The following is a 16,838-nucleotide window of genomic DNA, read 5'->3' as shown; positions in this document are numbered from 1 at the left end:
GGGATGTTAAACAATATTCAATCAATCGATCATTATATAATTCCTTTACTTTTTTGGCCTTTTCCATGTCTAAATGATTTTTTTAAAATTCTAAATGCAATTATAATTATAATATTATTAATCATTTACAAAACTAAATGCATTATTTGTTTTGGAAAAAATGTCAATTTCTCTAATTAATTTGGAAAGAAACTTGTAGTTTCCGGGATTCAGCACCGTTGGGATTTATTTTTAGACATACCGGAAGTTTACAGTTGCGATGTAAGAAAGGAAAAAAAATAAAAATTCAAGTGAACTTGACCAACGGCAACTAAGCATTGCAGAATGTATTGATAGAAAAAATGTCTTTTCCAGATATTCACACTTGCATACAGGTATTTATGCGTTAACATACAAATGCACATTACATGAAAAAAATTATGGACCCGAATTTCCTTCAGTAATTTTAGCATGAATGTTTTCTAATCATGATAATGGATAGTCAGCCATTGGAATCAGAGTATGGTATGTAAAGTATATAAAACTTTCGGAAATTGACAAAGAAATCTTTAACGCAACCGGTGTGACAACACAGCTCATTGTGTTAAACAGATACAGGTTGGGAACACTTCCCCTATGTAGCGAGATATTCTCGCGAAAACGCGACTATCCCTCTCTAACGAGAGTAAATATATCCCTACAACTGCGAAAAACACCTGTGGAATACATCTCTTGGTGTTGCACGTGAAAAGAAGAAAAAGTGCTAGAATGTCTGATACTTCTGCAAATGTATTAATCAAAACAAAAACACTCACGATGTGTATTGGATTTCAGACTGCTTCCCTCTTATATGCAGCAACTTTGATATGCAATTTCTTGACTATGTTGTCAATTTTATAGAGATAATTCGCGTCATGTTGAGTGTGTGTCGCACTTCTTCATCATTGCACGGGATAATAATAATAATTATGCTTGGTTTTATATAACGCCCTTTCCAGCGTATGCTGCTCAAAGTGCTTTACAATAATCAATGTACATTATTACCCCGGTAGACCTTATATCAATCTAGAACTTTCTCAGCCTCCTAGGAAGGATATAGTGCAAGCTGCCGTTACAAGTGCTAGAGCACTAACATTCTAACAATATCTTTCACTGTCTATAGCCAGGTACCCCTTTTACACTTGGGTGGAGTGAGGAAATTCATGTAAAGTGCCTATCCCAAGGACACAACGTCAGCCCTGCCGTGGCCAGGACTCGAACCCACGACCTTTCGGTCGAGTCTGACGGCCTAACCACTCGGCCACCAACGCCATTTACCATTTACCATTATTTTCAGTAAAGACACCAAAACTTCTGTAATGGTAATTTAATGTTTACTTTCTCGCTAAAGAAGATCTCACTACAGGGGAAGTGCTCCCAACCTGTTGAAGCCACAGGCACCTGAAATGTTAATTTATTAGAATAATCTGTGTCTCGGTACAGGCCCTTACTACCAGGTCCGTAGGACATTATCACTTTAACAATAGAACATTCTATCTATGGAAGTGTGGATTTTACGTACATACCCTCTCTCTCCTCCATACCAAATTGATGAAAAAATAAAGATAGAATCAATGATTTATCCCAAATATCTACCAATCTTCACAAGTGGTTATCTCGAAAGCTTACAGAAAGTAGAAACTGACTTTTTAAAATGACTTATGAAGGTGATCGGTGGAGAAATAATATATTTTGGATAAATATTGGTTCCATTAATTTTTTTATTGGATGGGGGTATTTACAATACATGAGATCTATACAGGCTCCACTTTTCAGGTTCCTGTGGTTGAAGCCACGTGCTATGAGGTCATTTTGGAATGAGACATCATTCAGCGATGATATTGGAAAGAGATGCAATATACCCAAACAGTAGTATTAATTTGAATTGATATGTTTGAACAATCTAATTAAAATTAGATCCTATGATCCGCTCATCTACTATCGCTATAGTGTAGCGATAGTAGATGAGCAGATCATAGATTCTAATTTGAATTAGACTGTATGTTTGAACAATGTAAATTAAAGAGAATACTGTTATCAATTTGGAGTTAAATCAATACAGAAAAGATGCAACATGCCCTCACAATATCAATTTCTATTCTTTCAGAATTAGTCCCTGTTACATGTACTGTAATCTTTGCAACACAATGATAAAAATAATTCAATCTTTAATTTAAATTAAATTTATCAGTGCAAGGAATGATAATATATTAGGACTAAATCACAGGGAATGATAATATGACTAAATCACAGGGAATGATAATATGACTAAATCACAGGGAATGATAATATATGACTAAATCACAGGGAATGATAATATGACTAAATCACAGGGAATGATAATATATGACTAAATCACAGGGAATGATAATATATGACTAAATCAAGAATATTAGGTGATGGAATCTTGAAATTAAATGAAATTTTTTTATACAAATTTGCTTCATCTGCACATGGTAATTTACGGATTATTGAAGTTGAACACATGTAGCATGTATTTTAACAGTTGAATGTAAATATCAACCGGTGAAATACATGCTACATGTGTTCAATTTCAATAATCTGTAAATTAGTGCTGGCATAGTTCATGAAGTGCCTTCATATAATTATTATAGAGCTTTATGAAAAGTTGGTATTACAGAAAAAGAAAATAAATGTGAATTAATTGTTGTCTTGAAATTTTGTTTATTTTTTTGTCACACAATTAGTTAACAGCAGAAAATGAAAAACTGAAAAAGAAATGCTGGAAGTTGAAAGTTCAGAGGGACGACATTCAGTTGGAGCTCTCTAACCTGAAGCAGAAACAACAGCGAGAGGAATTGTTGAAGAACTATGTCACAACAAGAGAGTAAGCAGTCTGTGTAGATACAATGTAGATTCATTAAAATCCACAATTACTTTATATTTGCATTAAATTGTAAGAAGCCTCTTTCACAAAATATGAAGTTTCATTTTTATTTAAATAAATCAATGATTTAGAGAGTCATTCAGAGTAATATGCCAGTAAAACTCGCAATTCTATGCTCCCATGATTGAATTGACATCAAGAAAATTACAGTAATCATTTCACATTTTAAATACCTTGACTGGCTAATGTACCGTGTACATGTATACTCGCCTATAATTCGGTCGTATAGTTTTTAGGTTATTTTGGAGGGAATTGTCATTGACCCATTTATAAGTGACGGTCTAACTTTTTTCAAGAATCAGTTGACAATTTCAAATCAATGCTCTAATGTTTTTACCTGTGTTTCATCAAATATTTTGAGAAATGTGCCGATATTTGATATTTTTTCCCAACAATTAAATCAATTTCATATCAATACTCTTATGTACATGTATTTATCTGTGTTCCAATAATGTTTTGGGATATGACATCGATATTTCACTTTTTATACCCCCCGAACGAAGTTCTGGGGGGTATATAGGAATCACTCTGTCCGTCTGTCCGTCTGTTCGTCCGTCCGTCTGTCCGTCTGTCTGTCTGTGCAGATTCGTGTCCGGGCCATAACTTCTTTGTTCTTTGACATAGGCATACCATATTTGACACATGACTGTATCACCATGAGACGATGTGTCAAGTACCTTCATGACCTCTATATGACTTTGATCCTTGACCTCAAGGTCAAAATTAAAGGGTTTTTTTTACAATGGATTCGTGTCCAGGCCATAACTTCTTTGTTCTTTGACATAGGCATACCATATTTGACACATGAGTGTATCACCATGAGACGATGTGTCATGTACATTCATGACCTCTTTATGACCTAGACCTTTGATCTCAAGGTCAAAATTATAGGTTTATGCCATGGATTTGTGTTCGGACTATATCTTCCATTTTCTTCTACAAATGCATACCATATATTTTTACACTCAGGAAAGAGGTAATTTGTACCTATTAACAACACCCTTTGGGAGATTGGGGTAAGCGGGGGGTATTCTTAGTGAGCATTGCTCACAGTACATCTTGTTATTCTCAACAAATTAAACAGTTACTATTTATTTGTTTCATCCTTGTTTTTGTTGTTTAAAAAATACTAGGCTATACATTACGTCATCCAGAAAAATACTAATCTTCTTAGGACACTCCTATAAGTCAGACAAAGAGTTCTCAACCAAAATTTTTAACTCCCAAAAATCTTACTTATAGGCGAGTATATACAGTATGTGTGTTGATTTATATAGATAATATGTTTAGTAATTTTCAATACATGTATAACTTTCTGAATGTGAACAAAGCCAATCTAATTAAAATCAGATCCAATTAAGATAAGCTCACAATCGCTACAATAGGACCTGGCATAACCCCATAGGGGTCACATCCGCTTGGAATATTCATGTCGAGAACTTTCAGCAAGTCAGATTACGCCATATAGACAATGATGGCTATTTGGCGGTTCCGGGCAATTTGTAAACAAGTTGCAGTAATCTTTCTCCCATGAAGTTTATTCCACACCATAAAATTATATATTCTCACATAAGGAATTTTAAACTTTCGCAATAATGCCTAATCTATTCCATTCATACAAACAACAAACATAAAATATACCCAAATTTAATTAATTGTGAATTGCGATTTATGTATGAATAGGGATGGATATGATTTGAATAGTTTTCAAGATAGTTTACTGATTTAGCACAAGGAATATACCGTCAGCCGACGTAAATGGTGCATTGTGACGTCACATTTAGCTGCGATGTGTTTCTCTCAAACCAAACAATCTCAACCATTTTCCTAGAATTGTGAACACCGACAATTTCAAAGGCGACGCGCTGATTGGCTGACATAAAGTTCAGACACATGAACCCTAGTGGGGTTATGTCAGATCTTCTTATGCAGAGTATATGGCGCGGATCTAAGAAGTCTGATTTTAATTAGATTGCAAACAAAGCTAAATATTTATATTATCAGATATAACATTTACAGGTCTTGCAATACTGGGTTTGGGTGCATTTAGTGTGATACTTAACATCATAAGGAACAAAGAAACACCACACAGTCTGAATGTGTGGTCTAGCCTGTAGTAGAAACAGACTATTTGATACTTTTGATTATCACAGTCTGAATGTGTAGTCTAGCCTGTACAATGTAGTAGAAACAGACTATTTGATACTTTTGATTATCACAGTCTGAATGTGTGGTCTAGCCTGTAGTAGAAACATACCATTTGATACTTTTGATTATCATAGGTCCTCCACACAGACAGAGGGAACCAGGTTATGGCAGCCCGTCATGGCGGTGAAGAAGAAGGAGGAACCCTCATTTAAAGCTGACGTGGATCAAACAAACAAGTATGACCATCAAAACATTTCATGGAGTGGGTATTTATAGGCACTGTCAGTTGCCTGAATTTCTTCCTATTTTAAAACATTTCATGGAGTGAAGTTGGTATTTATAGGCACTGCACGGCGATTTTCCTGAATTTCTTCCTATTTTAAAACTTTTCATGGAGTGGGTATTTTTAGACACTGTCAGTTGCCTGAATTTCTTCCTATTTTAAAACATTTCATGGAGTGGGTATTTATAGGCACTGCACGGCAAGTTTCCTGAATTTCTTCCTATTTTAAAACATTTCATGGAGTGGGTATTTATAGGCACTATCAGTTGCCTGAATTTCTTCCTATTTTAAAACATTTCATGGAGTGGGTATTTATAGGCACTACACAACGAGTTGCCTGACTTTTTCCCAAATTTAAAACATTTTTATCTTTTCATAATTAAGATAAGAAAGTCTTTGTAGTATGTGGTTCTACACCTATCAACCAGTAATTTGATTTCTCTCCCTTAATTTTGTCACCGCAAAATGGCGGAGAAGGATGTACTGTATTAGTGTAATGTCAGAATTAAATCCTCGCTAAAGATTCTGCTGATAACTAGCAGTGAAGTGTGGATATGTCTATATAATCATCTAACTGTGGAAATGTACAGGTTTTGTATTTGATACACTGAATTTTACATGTCCTGAAAACAAAGAATATTAAATCTTCTCTATGTAATGAAAATATGTTTCAATGACTGGATTTGTAAGTTATGAGAAATTCAGGCCTCAGGATCATGAAATTGAGTTGCAGTTTAATTTTATAGCAAGTTACCTACATTATATAACAAGAGCAACGCCAACGTGGCATAATACGCCCGTAGATTTTGCTCAAGGAAAACATATTTTAGTGGGATTCATATTTTAGTGAAGTTAGCACTGTCCTCTGTGAGCTAATTCATTATTATGCTTGTAGAAATGGATATCAATATATAAAGAGGGATAGCCTTAGAATGCTCTACTTCATAAATATGCTAACGGTTCGGTTTGTATCCTGCCCACAAGGTTTTCCTAATAAGTGATACTACGACCTTGATCTTTGACCTTGAAAAACAATAGGCACCTTCCTCTCATCATGATGATCAAATATACCAAGTTATAATATCCTGGAGCTTACGGTTCGGTTTGTATCCTGCCCACAAGGTTTTCCTAATAAGTGATACTACGACCTTGACCTTTGACCTTGAAAAACAATAGGCATCTTCCTCTCATCATGGTGATCAAATATACCAAGTTATAATATCCTGGAGCTTACGGTTCGGTTTGTATCCTGTCCACAAGGTTTTCCTAATAAGTGATACTACGACCTTGACCTTTGACCTCTGACCTTGAAAAACAATAGGCACCTTCCTCTCATCATGATGATCAAATATACCAAGTTATAATATCCTGGAGCTTACGGTTCGGTTTGTATCCTGCCCACAAGGTTTTAGTAATAAGTGATACTACAACCTTGACCTTTGACCTCTGACCTTGAAAAACAATAGGCATCTTCCTCTCATCATGGTGATCAAATGTACCAAGTTGTAAAGTCCTAGGGCTTATGGTTCAGTCTGTATCCTGCCCACAAAGTTCGGACAGACAGACGGACAGACAGACGGACGACACCATACCATAATACGTCCCGTCTTCGACGGGCGTATAAAAATCAATCAGTTAACCTCATGATCATCATTTGAATTGTTTTGTCTTGACTTGTAATTTCAATGTTTAATTTCTTCTTTTTTTCTAGGCTTTTGTCTCTCCATAATCAAATGATGAGACGGTATGAAAAGGAAGTAAAGATGAACATGATGCATGTAGAGACCATTACAGATTTAAATGTGAGTAATGTGTGGGGTAATGTTAGATACACGGCGATTCTTCTAACTCTGACTGGAGTGTTTACCCTACAGCTCGATCATTAGTGCACTGGATTGTTGTGTCAGAGGTCCCAGGTTCAATTCTCAGCAGAGGCATAAACCAGTCTCTGTTACAGTTTATGCCCACGTTAGAACCCAGGTAATCTCTGATGGATGAGAGTGATTGCCCCCAGAACTTCTTCCCAGGCACTGGCACTCCGGAAGAGTATGGACATCCCTCTCTCTGGAGGGGGACAATGTGGTAGTATAGTGGGTTTAACCCTAGAGCTTCATCGATAGAACACTGGACTTTTGTGTCAGAAGTCCTGGGTTCGATTCCCAGCAGAGGCATACACAGTCTCTCTTACATTTGTGTAGATGATAAGAGAGACCCTGTTACATGTACAATTATGTATGTTAGTGTCTGATTGTCTGTAACTAAAGACATTATACAGCGAGGGCCGTGTTCTGTTAGAACTGTCTGTGTTAGTGTCTGTAAGTAGAGACATTATACAGCAAGGGCCGTGTTCTGTTAGAACTGTCTGTGTTAGTGTCTGTAATTAGAGACATTATACGGCGAGAGCCGTGTTCTGTTAGAACTGTCTGTGTTAGTGTCTGTAAGTAGAGACATTATACAGCGAGGACCTTTTTCTGTTAGAACTGTCTGTGTTAGTGTCTGTAAGTAAAGACATTATACAGCGAGGGTCGTGTTCTGTTAGAACTGTCTGTGTTAGTGTCTGTAAGTAAAGACATTATACAGCGAGGGCCGTGTTCTGTTAGAACTGTCTGTGTTAGTGTCTGTAACTAAAGACATTATACAGCGAGGACCGTGTTCTGTTAGAACTGTCTGTGTTAGTGTCTGTAAGTAGAGACATTATACAGCGAGGGCCGTGTTCTGTTAGAACTGTCTGTGTTAGTGTCTGTAAGTAGAGACATTATACAGCGAGGGTCGTGTTCTGTTAGAACTGTCTGTGTTAGTGTCTGTAAGTAGAGACATTATACAGCGATGACCGTGTTCTGTTAGAACTGTCTGTGATAGTGTCTGTAAGTAGAGACATTATACAGCGAGGACCGTGTTCTGTTAGAACTGTCTGTGTTAGTGTCTGTAAGTAGAGACATTATACAGCGAGGGTTGTGTTCTGTTAGAACTGTACATGTTAATTTCTGTAATTAAGGTTATTAGACTTTGAGGGATGAGATGTTATAAATGTCTGTATCAGCATCTGTAAATTAAGAACATTAAACATTGAGTGACCTGACTTGTTTCAACTGCCTGTCTCGGTGTCTGTAATTGACAATCCCCCATCATATCCCCCAAATACTTTGCTATGGTTTTGTTTTTATGATCTTTTTGCAAACACATTGAAATGAAACCCAGGTGAATATTCCCCCTTTACAGTATGTCAAAAGATTAAGAGATACAAGGTCCAGTGAGATTGATAGAAAATCCTTTCATGTTATTAAGAACATGGTCTGTTGTAAAGGTTTGATTATGTTAATTTTATTTCAACCAAAAAATAAACATTTCTTTTTTAAAAACACATATTATATGATATTTTCTCGAAGATTCTTATTCAATTGAATTACCGATTTTTTACATTTGTCATTGTGATTACTTTTGGTTCAGATCAGAATATCAGAATTAGAACAACAATTAAAAGAAGAGAAAAATACGAGAATGTCGGTAGAACGCCAAGTAATGAACCAGCAACCAATGAAAAAGACAGTAGAACAGTATTCAACAGAGAAGGGGAAAACAGGTATGATCACTTCCTGTGGGATGTCCAGAACCTCTGTGTAGAAGATATGAAGTTGTTCAAAGATATGGTAGAGCTGCATGTAGATAATGTCAACAGTATACAGTACAGTATATGTGTTTGTAATTCAAAACAGGCTGCAAGATACAGTAAAACACGGTTATGGTGAACACACTTATAATGAATTCACACTTACAGTAAAACACGGTTACAGTGAACACACTTATAATGAATTCACACTTACAGTAAAACACGGTTATGGTGAACACACTTATAATGATTTCACACTTACAATAAAACACGGTTATGGTGAAACACTTATAATGATTTCACACTTACAATAAAACATGGTTATGGTGAACACACTTATAATGAATACACGCTTACAGTAAATCACGGTTACAGTGAACACACTTATAATGAATTCATGCTTACAGGAAATTGATTCTCATTCCTTGTAGTTTTAAAACATTATGAACTCATTGGATATAACAAATAACACTTATAACAAATCAAAATTGATTGTAATGATGCATGTAAGATAGTAATTTTATTACTGAATTAATAAAAGATAAAGTAAATGTGGAAGTAGTTTTTTGTTTTGTACATGTATGTATCTTATTTTTTGTCTCATTCAAGAAGTTTTCACTCATATAGCGACATCTTACTTGTTGTAAGAGGTGACTAAATGAGGTGGTCCTTTGGATGGGACCACAAAAACAAGGCCCCTTGTCACAGCAGGTGTAGCAGGATAAAAATCCCGCCCTGCTCAAAGCCCGTAAGTGCCGAGCAAAGGCCTAAATTTTGCAGCCCTTCACCAGCAATGATGATATCTTCTTATCGGTGAAAAATTCTTGAGCAGGACATTAAACAATATACAACCAACTAATTATAGAGATATAAGAAACTTTAGTTGGTATACTCTTTTGTGATACAGTGTGTAGTGTCTTTTGTGATACAGTGTGTAGTGTATTGATAACATATCAACCAGAAAAACAAAAGCACAAGTTCATTTTAAAGATTTAGAGATTGAATGGGGGGATACCCTTGCATGAATGACAGGATTTACAATCTTTCTGAAGTAAATTATACTGATATCTATGATAGAATTTTACAATCTTTCTTTGTAGGCTACAAGTAAATTCTACTAATATATATGACAGTACATGTATTTTACAATCTTTCTTAGTAGGCATGAGAGACAAGTATGAGAAAGTTGCAAAGGAATGTGACAGAATAAAAAAAGAAAATGAAAAACTAAGGGCAGAGCTGAAAGGGTTAGATTTTGTAAGTATGGTATTATTTTTATCACATTATACTATAGAGAGAGGTAAAGGGTGACATTATCTTCACATTAAATCATATTGAACGGAGAACTAAAAGGAATTACTATTTTAATATCACATTTTACTACAGGGAAATTTTAATTGCAAGTATTTCATTTCTACTAATGCTGATAAAATATATTTTACCACATTATTTTTTTATCATCCACAATTTCTTATTCAAGGAAAATACCAAATTGATCTTTATCTAAAAAGGCAGATAGAATGGTTTTATGAAAAACACGGTTTTAAGTTGGTGTGTTTTAGAAGTGAGTTAGTGTTCATAAAGCTATTTCAGATGTCTGTGTTGATAATCTAATACTAATAACGGACACTGAAATTCTGTTTACTGTTTAGGGATTCTTTGAAGAAATTGAGGATCTGAAGTTTGGACTGAGACAGGCGACAAAACTAAACAAGGAATATGAAAAGACTCTCAGAAAAGTGTGTATTCAATTCGGAGTGCCTTACCCACATCCGGAGAGGTGTATAAAAGGGCCGTCTGGAGAACTGTACCCATATCCCAAGAGGGGTGTGAAAGGGCCCAATGGAGAAATAAACAATGATTTCTGTGTAAAAGGACCTTCATAGTATTTAATGGTACCAGATATGGCTTAACATCAGAACTGTTTCTACACCTGAGATATAGGGTCCTCGGTATTTAATGGTACCAGATATGGTTTAACATTTGAGCTGTTTCTATGCCTTGAGAAATAGGGTCATCATAGTATTCAATGGTACCAGAAGTATTTTCAGGAACATAAACTGAGAATAACTTAAGTCATCAAATAGATATTATATATGTACAAATATCCTCGACTTGTTAAAACCACACTCAAATACTTTATTGATGTATTAAATCATGTTTAAAATCTAATCTCAACATGAGTTATATTGATTTATAAATATGAATGTTACCTGGATTAGATTTATTCACAAAATGACTTACGTTTATTGTCCGTTGATGGCTGTGGAGTCAGAACTGTAACCTATAGTAGAGAATGTGACACATTTGATTAAGGTGTGGAGACAGTCTGTCATTTTATGTGTGACGTAGAAGATATGTACAATTTTAACATCATAGGTAGAATAGGACTGCAGTTGTTTAATCATTTCAAGAATAGACACCATTTTACTTGATATAAGTAAAAAGGATGAAGATGTACAGAAAATATAAGCATGCTGACATGCACTTTGTAATCTAAACATGTGAAAAATGTTATCTTTTTTCAGTACATTCAATACAAATCGTAGTCTTTTATTATGGTACATGTATGTAGGTAAATTAGTAGAGATAAATCACTAACACAATAGAACCACTATTCTGAGTGAACACCAACATGTCGCTCTCTAATGGCCTGAGTCTACAAGAGAAGCAATAACACTGGGGGGGGGGGGGTTACGGGGGGGGTTACTAATGGCCCGGGTCTACAAGAGAAGCAATAACACTGTGGGGCACTAATGGCCCGGGTCTACAAGAGAAGCAATAACATGGGGGGGGGGGGGGGGGGGGGGGGCACTAATGGCCCGGGTCTACAAAAGAAGTAATAACACTGTGGGGCACTAATGGCCCGGGTCTACAAGAGAAGCAATAACACTGTGGGGCACTAATGGCCCGGGTCTACAAGAGAAGCAATAACATGGGGGGGGGGGGCACTAATGGCCCGGGTCTACAAGAAAAGCAATAACATGGGGGGGGGGGGGGGGGGGTTTACTAATGGCCCGGGTCTACAAGAGAAGCAATAACACTGTGGGGCACTAATGGCCCGGGTCTACAAGAGAAGCAATAACATGGGGGGGGGGGGGGGCACTAATGGCCCGGGTCTACAAAAGAAGTAATAACACTGTGGGGCACTAATGGCCCGGGTCTACAAGAGAAGCAATAACACTGTGGGGCACTAATGGCCCGGGTCTACAAGAGAAGCAATAACACTGTGGGGCACTAATGGCCCGGGTCTACAAGAAAAGCAATAACATGGGGGGGGGGGGGGCACTAATGGCCCGGGTCTACAAGAGAAGTAATAACACTGTGAGGCATCTTGAAAGACAGCAACACCATGGACCAGTATACAGGCCACCACGGAACCCAGAACCGCCCCCAGCTGTGTCGCCCCACCAGTATACAGGCCGCCACGGAACCCAGAACCGCCCCCAGCTGTGTCGCCCCACCAGTATACAGGCCACCACAGAACCACCCCCAACTGTGTCGCCCCACCCAGAAAGAACTGTTTGCCATCCTATCGGAATATACACACGGCTGCACACACGTTATAGATAAACATAAATATCTTCCCTATATAATAATATGAGGCCGCCTGTAAAATAATGCAGAGATTTATTTATATATTATATCAATATTGTAAATTTAAGTCTTAGACTGATAAGACCGTGGAGATGTTATTGTTTGAATATTGAGGAACATCCCATATTTAAGAAATACATGTAGTTTATTGCTGTATATCAGCTGCGGATTCAGCGCCGGGCGCACCCCCCCCCAAAATCAAGCATGATCCATTTCCTATAGGAATGCATCCAAAAACACTAAGTTACGTGCGTCTTATCTTGAGATCTCTGCATTTTCATGGGGTTTTGTTCCTTGGGCCTCCACCAGTGCTTAACCCTGGATCAATTTGTGGCCTCAAGAGAGCCTCCAGAAACCAGCCGTTCATTACTCTAGCCCCAGACACTTACTGCACTCCCCCGTTTAGAAATGTCATGATCCGCCATTGTATGTTATAGAATATTAGCATGCAATATACATTTGTACATGCACACACATGTTGGTCTTTCACCATTAGGAATGGTCCTCTAATTGCGTCCAGCATTGGAGCGTTTGGACTGGCGGTTGCCAGGACTATTATATAAACAGGAAAAGTTGTGTCCATTAAAGCACAAAAATATTTTGAATGATTTGGTAAAGAAGACTGGTAAATACACCATACATGTAAGGTGGACCATGTTTGTTTCTACAGAGGCTGTTAATTCTTGATGTTTGTTTCTACAGAGGCTGTTAATTCTTGATGTTTGTTTCTACAGAGGCTGTTAATTCTTGATGTTTGTTTCTACAGAGGCTGTTAATTCTTGATGTTTGTTTCTACAGAGGCTGTTAATTCTTGATGTTTGTTTCTACAGAGGCTGTTAATTCTTGATGTTTGTTTCTACAGAGGCTGTTAATTCTTGAGAGGCTGTGAAATGGAAGTCTTGCTCCCATAAGGCAAAGAGGTATATATATTGATGGAAGGCAGAAACCCGTGTACAAGAAAACTGATCCACACCACTCGGATTACCTTTGTCTTGTGATTACCTCCTCCAGTCAGTGCGGTGTGGACTTCAGCGTCATTCACGATTGCTTTCATGTTGCGCAGTTGACTAGGTGTTCTTGAAATGGTATTATCAGATCTTACCAATTCCTTCGAACGAGTTAAATGCTCGCTTTTACAGAAAGGAACATATTTAAAAAGAAGTCGCGAATGGGGAAACTGGGAAGAGAAGAAGGTTTGCTCTGTGTGAAAGATGGTTATATTTGTTATTGATTTCACAGGTTTACGCTCAGTTTTTCTGACACCTTGTCCGAGAGCAACCACAACTGGCACAAGAGCACTCGGCCCCTTTCCAGTGTAGAGACCTGTCATACATGTATATAGCTCGCATTCAACAAGGTCATACATGGTAGATGTATCGTCACACATGAGATAAATGGAGTCATCCGTAGTGAGAGGTACTGTGAGCAATGCTCACTAAGAATACCCCCCGCTTACCCCAATCTCCAAAAGGGTGTTGTTAATAGGTATAAATTACCTATTTCCTGAGTGTAGAAAAGAAAGGGCATTGCAAAACCTTGGGTAGTCTCTTCTCTAGGAGTGCGCTTGACCCTTTTGACCCCAAAATCGATAGGGAACATTTTCGTCCCATGGGTAGTCCAGATGGATATGGTGATTGTCGGTGGAAAGGATAACGCTTTAGAGCCCGGAAACCATACTGCTACTTCGGTGTCCAGTGCGCTTGACATTTTGACCCCAAAATCGATAGGGAACATCTTCATCCCATGGGTAGTCCATATGTATGACACGGTGACTGTAGGTGGAAAGGATAACGCTTTAGAGCCTGGAAACCATTGAATCTACAGACGGACGGACGTGTGTTATCATGACGATAACTTTATTTTATTATCTTTCATGGTGAAGAAAAAGAAACCTAACCATGATTTATTCGCTATAGCAAATTCTGCTCATCAACTGCTTAAATTCACATGTGAAATATCTGTGAATAAAATACATTTCTTGGGCAATACGGTGTATAAAGGAAAGTGATTTGAGGCAACTCTCATTCTAGATTTGAAAACGTACATCAAACCTACAAATTGGACCGAAAAGGTGCACACAATCCTTCCACAATCCTTCAGTTTACAAGGGATTTATAAAAGGTGAAACTATTTGCCATATTTACTAGTAAATAGCCGACGAATATACCACTTTTATCTTAGAATGTAAATTACTATCCACTCTACGGAATGAATTTTGGGTTCCTAGATATTGTCATGTACCAAATACACTGAAATGTAGAGAGTAATGACAAAAAATATGTATATCCATGAGTTAGTCTGCTGTCCTTCCTTAGATGTATATATATTAAATTATATGCATTATGTCCTCCACCTTTATTTTGTGCTAATGCACATACATGTGTATGTATTAGTTATATACTTGTGCCCTTGGCAATGTTGTTTAACTCGTGTACCATTGTATGAATAATTTGAGTGAATAAATAATTGAATTGAAGAAATTCTTAAAATTTCAAAACAAATCCTCTAAAGGGGGGCTATAGTGATAATTAAATCAATAAAAACAGTACAAGTGGTACTTGATAACTACGATCGAGCCACCTCTGTTATCAGTGTAAATAAAAGCACAAAACCGGGTACATATCCCTTGTTTTTATCAACAAATACAACCTATAACGCAAAAGCTTTTAAATTACGGGCACATCCTCCAGAGAGACAAAATTCTACATTGTACACCGTGTGGTTCATACCAACGCAAGAAAAATTTAGGGGATGTGCTCATGTAGCTATAGCAGTGTGTTATAACTTGTATATATTATATGATACCGTATTTTATAAACATGAATAGTGCATATGGATTAAAAGCACATTTTATGATTTAAGTCAAATTCCAAGATCCACCCCTTTATTTACTTAGTGCAATAGGTGAGTGAAAAGGTTTCACAGGTCTTGCTATTCATTGGCTGTAGAACTGAGGTTTATTCAGTTAGAATCTTGAGAGTTTTTGCAGTTTTTTTTATTATTTGTTCTGATTTGGCGTTTTGAATTTGACAAAGACATTATTAGACCTTCAAATCCAGACTGACAATTAGAAGTATCCAGGCAGCATTTTGATGTTTGCATGCATTGGGCCTTGTCCCATAGATAGGTAATTAAAAGATATTACCTTTTTATTATATTAAAACATGTAATTCATAGTGTTACATTATTTGTAATGCAACTGTAAATCTTTGAGTAAAGTATATTTTACTATATTTGAATTAAGGGAAAAACTTTTAAGGTTGAAATGGACTCTCTATTGAATGAATCACCTTGATATTCATTGTTAACCCTGAGCCAGGAGTTGGTTATTTCTATCTTACAACTATGGAGCACCAAAAACTCAAATAATTGAAGATATCTTCAATTATTTGAAGATATCATCAATTCATTTGATGCGCGCATATCTTCAATGAATTAAAGAGATCATCAAATTATTTTATACCGAGCTCTAAATTTCTACTAAATTGAAGCTCTCGAAGAGAGAAATAATTGAATTAATGCGCGCATCAAATCTATTATTGCTCTCATTATTGAATTAATGCGCGCATCAATTGAATTGAAGAGAACAATAATTGAATTAATGCGCGCATTAAATCAATTATTGCTCTCATTAATTCAATTGATGCGCGTATTAATCATTGATGAGAGAGCAATAATTAAATTGAAGCGCGCATTAATTCATTTGATGAGAGCAATAATTGATTTAATGCGCGCATTAATTCAATTAAAGAGAGCAATAATTGAATTGATGATATCTTCAAATAATTCAAGATATCTTCAATTATTGAGTTTATGTTAATTTGGCGCTCCATATACAACCACCACCCCTGCGACACCCACACCTCATTCATAATAATCAAACTGCATGATAATTGTGAATTGCAAATAGATTCCTGATGTGGCGGATCTGCATCCAGCGAAATTCAATCTATCGATCATTCAATCAATTAGCTCAATATCATAATCTCGTTTCACACCGCCGAAACATTTAATTAGTGTAGAGTCAATGATTGTTGAGGTTGAGGTATGTGGCTGATGGGAGCCATATATATTCTTACTAAATTTATGGGGGCTAGTGTTGAAGTAATTTTGGAGGAATCCTGTAATCCGATACACGAGGTCTGGGACCTTTCATCGAACATAGTAGATAAACGTGTAGTGAATGGATAAGTTGGCTAATTTGTAATGTCATTAGATTTCTATAAAACTCCATTGGCGATGATGAAATCGCAGTAAATCAAAGAATTAGGAGCCAT

The 16,838-nt window shown here is 36.7% G+C and overlaps 1 protein-coding gene across 3 annotated transcripts; it reads left to right on the top strand.

Annotated features, from left to right (window-relative positions):
* Positions 1-233: 233 nt before the first annotated feature.
* LOC125664268 (centrosomal protein of 290 kDa-like) lies at positions 234-11,142 on the top strand. Of its 3 annotated transcripts, XM_048896955.2 has the most exons (8): positions 248-374; positions 1,142-1,340; positions 2,727-2,866; positions 5,209-5,310; positions 7,069-7,159; positions 8,805-8,937; positions 10,124-10,221; positions 10,617-11,142. In XM_048896955.2, exons 2-8 carry the CDS (start codon positions 1,338-1,340, stop codon positions 10,848-10,850), a joined length of 801 nt encoding a protein of 266 aa, XP_048752912.2. In that variant the 5' UTR covers positions 248-374; positions 1,142-1,337; the 3' UTR covers positions 10,851-11,142. The 3 variants fall into 3 exon arrangements, with proteins under 3 accessions (XP_056008530.1, XP_048752913.2, XP_048752912.2); XM_056152555.1 differs by lacking the exon at positions 1,142-1,340 and having other exon boundaries at positions 234-374; XM_048896956.2 differs by lacking the exon at positions 1,142-1,340 and having other exon boundaries at positions 241-374; positions 10,127-10,221.
* Positions 11,143-16,838: the final 5,696 nt, after the last annotated feature.

The sequence above is a fragment of the Ostrea edulis genome, chromosome 1 (assembly GCF_947568905.1).
Source record: "Ostrea edulis chromosome 1, xbOstEdul1.1, whole genome shotgun sequence".
NCBI lineage: Eukaryota > Metazoa > Mollusca > Bivalvia > Ostreida > Ostreidae > Ostrea > Ostrea edulis.
The sequence above is the reverse complement of the archived record's forward strand: the minus strand, read 5'-3'. Positions and strand labels throughout refer to the sequence as shown.

Bases quoted from the DNA above. Each gene is read 5' to 3' on its own strand.
- LOC125664268 (XM_056152555.1), top strand. From the start codon at position 342: ATGTCTTTTCCAGATATTCACACTTGCATACAG. The intron at 375-2,726 runs GTATTTATGCGT...TCACACAATTAG, and splicing joins ATATTCACACTTGCATACAG to TTAACAGCAGAAAATGAAAA. The intron at 10,222-10,616 runs GTAAGTATGGTA...TTTACTGTTTAG, and splicing joins AGCTGAAAGGGTTAGATTTT to GGATTCTTTGAAGAAATTGA.